Below are 6,440 nucleotides of genomic sequence, written 5' to 3' on the forward strand. Positions count from 1 at the left end.
CTCCGCCTGCTCCTCCTCCTCCTCCAGTTTCGGCGAGTCGGGAGGCAGCCCGACAACGATGCGGGCAGCGCGCCTTGCCCGGATTCCCTGTTGGATCTCGTACCGGCGCTCCGATGTGAGCATGGCCTAGGTGGTTATCTTCTTTCGGACCATGGCGAAGCCGATGAGTGTGGGAAGAGAGCCGGAGCGGGAGAAAGGAGGTGGATGGGCTTGGGCTAGCGGCGCGGAGAGGGAGGAGATGGATGGGTTAGGATCTGGGGACACCAGCCACCTTAAATATAGCCGGATTTGACTTCGGGCGGCGAGCCAGACCGGCGCCACGCGACGTTCACACCCCATCGGAGCAGATGTCCGTCGGACCATCGGGTATCCTGGTGATTCCGCGTGGGACCCCAACGTCAGTCGGACGTGGCAGACATGCCCGAACACACCCAGGCGCCCCATATCCGATTTATATTTGGGCTGGATATGAGCCTCGTTTGAGGCGTCTGTCTGGATCAAATTTTTATGACCGGACGGACCGCCCGGACATTTAAGGCCGGTTTGTGGCGCCCGGCTGTAGATGCCGTTAGACTTCTTTCCTTTTCCGGCGTAAGCATGTTTCCTTTTGTGCTTGTGTGTGTTAGGTGGTCCCTGTGCTCGTTTGGTGCTGGTTCTTGCTGTAGACGTTCGGTGCTAGTGGGCCGGAGTCAGTGTTGCCACCCCACTGCTGAGTGTGGGTGGTTGTAGTCTAGTGTACGTACGTACTTGTCTCCGTTGTTTTCAGCCTCTGTTGTTTCTCATGCACAGTGGTGTCCCCATTATGCTTGACTGTTGCCTTTCTGTAAAGCTGGGCAGAGATGCCGTTCCTGCTTCCTCCAAAATGGAGCGTCGAAGCTGAGACGAGATAAATAAAGGCCCTATTTGGTTCAGCTTTTATCGTCGGATTCCGCTGCCGCGCAGCAGAATCTGAACCAAAGGGCGAATTCAGCAGAATCCGATTCTAAAAATCCGCTGCCAAAATCTGAACCAAAAACGGAAGCAACTCAGGACGTGCTTTCCAAAATCTGATTCCGCTGCGGATCAAAATATGAAAAGATTGTATCAGCTGGTTTGCCAAATGACCTACATCTTTTTTAAATCAGATTTTCCACAACTGTTTTTTCATAACAGATTTTTCACAGCTGCTTTTAGAAATCCACAGCCGAACCAAACAGGGCCAAAGAGTACCCATTCCCCGCCTTGACCGATAATTTGTACGCTTTCTGTAAGAAGCCCGGCCGTTTCCATAAGCGTGAGAGCATCTATTCCACTCTTAGGTGGTGATGGTACGGCGGCGTCGAGGTGGCCGGTTAAGCGAGCATCTGTCTAGCTCAAGCCTCGTTCAAACTATTCCCCTGCTGCCTTGATTGGTTGATTGGCTGTCAGAATGGGATCGGACAAAGGACTGAAGATCATGGGTCCATATCATCCATCTCAAAGGATATATTCCCACTCTCTCCGTCGGCATCCTCTTATTTTTAGTTATCATCTATCACATCCGCCTTCTTCTTCCCCTACACGCCTTACGTGCACCGCGTATATAATGGAAGCAAGTTAACGGAGGGAGCACCACCGGGCAACACACCACGTACGGCGCTTCACCGAGGACAAGCTTGGAAGAGGGATCGATCGACAATGGCGTCTGCTGCGCTCCCGGCGGCGGCGGCGGCGGCGGTCGAGCCCAAGAAGAAGAGCAACTTCAAGTACGCCTGCACCTGCGCCCTCTCCGCTTCCATGGCCACCGTCGTCCTCGGCTATGGTACGTGCCTCCCTACATTTCCGATATACGTATCAAAGGCAATCGCATCTTCTTCCTTTCGCCATGCATAAGCTCCGTACGTCTGTCCACTCCAGACGTCGGGGTGATGAGCGGGGCGTCGCTCTACATCAAGGAGGACCTGCGGCTGACGGACGTGCAGGTGGAGATCATGATGGGCATCCTCAGCGTCTACGCGCTCCTCGGCTCGTTCGCCGGGGCCAGGACGTCCGACTGGATCGGCCGCCGCTACACCGTCATCATCGCCGCCGCCATCTTCTTCGCCGGCTCCTTGGTCATGGGCTTCGCCGTCAACTACGTCATGTTCATGTTCGGCCGCTTCGTCTGCGGCATGGGCGTCGGCTTCGCCATCATGGTCGCGCCCGTCTACACCGCCGAGGTCGCCCCGGCCTCCACCCGCGGCCTCCTCACCTCCTTCACCGAGGTCTTCATCAACGTCGGCATCCTCCTCGGCTACGTCTCCAACTTCGCCTTCGCGCGCCTCCCGCACCACATCAACTGGCGCATCATGCTCGGCATCGGCGCCGTCCCCTCGGCCTTGCTCGCGCTCATGGTGCTCGGCATGCCGGAGTCGCCCCGGTGGCTCGTCATGAAGGGCCGCCTCGCCGACGCCAGGGTCGTGCTCGAGAAGACCTCCGACACGCCAGAGGAGGCCGTGGAGCGCCTTGACCAAATCAAGGCTGCCGCCGGCATCCCCCGCGACCTTGACGGCGACGTGGTCGCCGTGCCCAAGAGAAAAGGCGGTGACGAGAAGCAGGTGTGGAAGGAGCTCATCTTTTCGCCCACCCCGGTCATGCGCCGCATACTGCTCGCGGCGCTCGGCGTCCATTTCTTCCAGCAGGCGACTGGCTCCGACTCGGTCGTGCTCTACAGCCCACGCGTGTTCAAGAGCGCCGGCATCACCGGCGACAACCACCTGCTCGGCGTCACATGCGCCATGGGGGTCACCAAGACTCTCTTCATCCTTTTGGCCACCTTCCAAATCGACCGTGTCGGCCGGCGGCCGCTGCTGCTCACCAGCACCGCCGGCATGCTCGTCTGTCTCATCGGCCTCGGCACGGGCCTCACCGTCGTGGGCCAGCACCCGGACGAGAAGATCACGTGGGCAGTCGGCCTGTGCATCGCCTCCACCTTGGCCTACGTGTCCTTCTTCTCCATGGGCCTCGGCCCCATCACCAGCGTCTACGTCTCCGAGGTCTTCCCGCTGCGGGTGCGCGCGCTCGGCTTCGCGCTCGGCGTCGCCTGCAACCGCGTCACCAGCGCCGCCATCTCCATGACCTTCCTCTCCTTGTCCAAGGCCATCACCATCGGCGGCAGCTTCTTCCTCTACGCCGGCCTCGCCGCGCTCGGCTGGCTTTACTTCTACGCCTTCGTTCCCGAGACGCGCGGGCAGCCGCTTGAGGACATAGGGAAGCTTTTCGGCATGAAGGACGCCGCCGTCGAAGACGACGACACCGCCACCAAAGACAAGCAGGTGAAAGCAGCTGTGGAGATGAACTAGCTAACGTACGGCCGGAGAGTGGGTTTCCTCGTAACATGCATGCATGCATGCAAGGGATGGATCACCATCCATTGGGGGTTCTTTTGAGTTTCCTGCTACTTCTTTCTTGGGTTTTTGATCAAATTCGTCCTGTTTTCGGGATGTTTCATTGTGTTTTTTATTTTTCCACCAAAGTGTATCAGAATGTTTCGTCGCCTACTGACAAATAAGAGTGTGTCTTGTCTTACATTGAATTTACCGATACACAATGCTGCACGATGAAACATTTTGATACGTGTTGAAACAAAAGGAAAAGGCTAATGTAACACTCTTGAACAACACTACAACAAAATTTGCAAAACCCATAAAATATAGCAGTGAATCCCTCCGCGGGATATCCCGTGAATGGTAAGATTGATTTTCTCATGTTGTGCCATCGATATATATATAACTGAAGAACATGGCAATATTGGTGTCACGTAATAAATGTCAAGAGAATTGTTTCAGGATTGGATCAATCGAATATACATATCATTAATATCTCATTAGCACTTGCATGATGGATGACCTTACTATTGACATATGGCCTAGAGGAAATAATAAAGTATTTATGTATTTTTCATGTTTATGATTAATGTTTATATTTTCATGCTATAATTGCAATAGTTCTTGAATGTTAGATTCAGAGAAAATGTCAGTTGTATGTGTGGAAACATAAACACTAAGTAGCTCCCTAGTTTCGTCTCTAAGACTAGCTCATGTGTCGCATGGTAATCATGTTTTCTAGATCACAAGCTAAAAGTAACAAAGATGCCAGAATGAAAGTACATTGTTAGTAGGACAATGTTGTTGGAAACAACCAACTAATGATACACTACGAGATCACATCGTCACTCTGTTACTAGTATAATCATATCAAGTGTTAGGATATACTCACGTCTTTAGACCATGAGAATGTCGTGTACCTTCATGTCGGCCACTTACTTTGGGGTTGTAAAACATTACCCGTATCTGGGTAATTATAATGCAACTTTCAGGTATACGGAAAAGCATGTCTAGGGACTCGATAGTTCAAGACTGAGATTTGCTCCTCCGATGACGGAGAGATATGCTCTGGTCCATCTCTATATTATGGTAACCATCATCATCTAGCCAGACAAAGCGTGATATAATCATGGGGATACCGGAATACGAAAACGAGAAAAGAGAACAAAACCGTAACGAGGATAACTTGGTATTCTCATTGAGTTATTGCTTCACAAGGATACCAAAAAAGTCTTGCCTCGGGTTTTGTTATGTATCACGAAGCAAAAGTAATTGTGTACACAAACAAAAATTACCCTCAATAAATATATTCGTGTGTATGTCGGAATCAATATGGGTGTCCAGATCTTGCTATTGATTATTGACCAAAAGGTGTTCCGGGTCATGTCTGCATATTACCGAACCTGCAGGGTCACACGCTTAACGGTCATCAGTTTGTTGAGTACTAGGTGTTAAGAGTACGAGAGAAATGTAGCGGAAATGCTCCAGAAATATCAGATGTGTTTCAGAAGTGTTTTGGAGGAAACTGAAAGTGCTACAACAATACCAAGAAGGTCACAAAGTACCTTCGAAGGCACTGGAAGGTCCAAAAAGGTCCCGATCCCCTCTTAGGTGGTGCAAGGGGTGGCATCCATTTGGGTTGAAAGGGCCACATAGGTCTGCGACACACACGCACCCTCCCTCGGAGGGCAAGCTAGGGTGTGGTGGCCAGGGTTTGAGGGGAGGGCTCCCCTTTGATGTGCGGCCCTAGGGGGAACGAGAAGAAATCCTTGTGTCACAGACGGCACTGGCGATTGAGAAGCGCATAGAGAAGCAATCCATAACCCTGCAACAATCGCCGCCGTACTCACCACCCACGCATACCGGGGACACAACTGCACATGAGAACAACAAAGACAAGTAATCCCGCCATCGCACAATATAAGGCATTTTTGCAAACTAAAAGAGTTTGCAAGAAAATCTTATAATATGGACGAAAGGAGTACGTACACTCCAGCCACCCATGCTCGGCAGTGGCAACACTCTAGCCCACCAAAACGAGTACGCGGACCACCTAACAAACTGAAGGAAACAACATTCTTCAAGCAGGAGCAGTAACACAAATGGAAAAGAAGATTTTAGCTGTGATCTATTGCAAAATCTTATCCACCTTTGATCAAGCCTATCTCCTCTTTACGCTTCTCTGGTTAAAGGGCCCTCCACTGCAAAAGAAAAACAACAGATTCAAAAACAATATGTGTCACGCCTACGCCCGTGACGTGCACTGCACCAGCTACCACCTCAAAAACTCGCATCGACCCCAACCTGTGAGAAGGTTGCGAACCAAATTATGGTTGGATTTTTAAGAGGACAGTGACATCCCCAGCCCACCAGAGTTCAAGTCCTAGACTTGATATTGGTTTTCGCGTTTTCCTGAATCTTTTCCAAGCTTTCCGGCTATGTGTGTTTCAGCTGGAGGAGACGTTCCCATCGTACATTCATAGAGATGAGTGTATATGAGCGGTTTCGATTGTACTGTGTTAAAAAAACATGTCACAAGGTCCATTTTTTAGGGGTAAACCATACTTTATTCAATTTTGGAGTAAGGTTTACAAGAATTACAAACGGGTTGTGGGGAGATCCCATCCACAAGTGGCAACCCACATCTAAAGAAGAAGAAAACTTACTCCCTCCTTCCATCTATATAGGGCCTAATGCGTTTTTCAAGACCGTCTTTGACTATTGATAAAATTTATACTACATGCCATGCATAATGTGAAAATTATATTATTGAAAGCTCCTTTCACATACGAATTTGATGATGTGCTTTGTGTAAGTTTCATGTCATATATTATTGCTCTAACATTTGGTCAAAGTTTGCCTCGAAAAACGCATTAGGTCCTATATAGATGGAAGGAGGGAGTAGCTAGATTATGAGAATCAAAGTTCATACTATGTCCTTCAAAAATAAAAGCGCAGCTAGTAAAGTCTCTCACTCGAGCACAAATTTCCTTGATAATAGCATTGTGCCTTCCTTTCGATCAATTCTTTATATCTCCTACAACTCCCGTGCAATCACATGCAATAACGATGCGGTCTAGCGATAGATCAAGGGCTAATGCCAATGCTTCGCGGCAT

The 6,440-nt window shown here is 50.3% G+C and overlaps 1 protein-coding gene across 1 annotated transcript; it reads left to right on the forward strand.

Moving 5' to 3' along the window:
• The first annotated feature begins 1,535 nt into the window (after positions 1 to 1,535).
• LOC125531513 (putative polyol transporter 1) lies at positions 1,536 to 3,532 on the forward strand. Its single transcript, XM_048695895.2, has 2 exons — positions 1,536 to 1,780; positions 1,876 to 3,532. The coding sequence occupies exons 1-2, from the start codon at positions 1,657 to 1,659 to the stop codon at positions 3,297 to 3,299; spliced, it is 1,548 nt and encodes a 515-aa protein (XP_048551852.1). The 5' UTR covers positions 1,536 to 1,656; the 3' UTR covers positions 3,300 to 3,532.
• Positions 3,533 to 6,440: the final 2,908 nt, after the last annotated feature.

The sequence above is a fragment of the Triticum urartu genome, chromosome 1A (genome assembly GCF_056163025.1).
Source record: "Triticum urartu cultivar PI428250 chromosome 1A, HENAU_Tu73, whole genome shotgun sequence".
In the NCBI taxonomy this organism is placed as follows: Eukaryota; Viridiplantae; Streptophyta; class Magnoliopsida; order Poales; family Poaceae; genus Triticum; species Triticum urartu.

Excerpts from the sequence above, each read along its gene's own strand:
- LOC125531513 (XM_048695895.2), top strand. The coding sequence starts at position 1,657 with ATGGCGTCTGCTGCGCTCCCGGCGGCGGCGGCGGCGGCGGTCGAGCCC. Across the intron at positions 1,781-1,875 it reads CACCGTCGTCCTCGGCTATG|ACGTCGGGGTGATGAGCGGG; the intron begins GTACGTGCCTCC and ends TGTCCACTCCAG.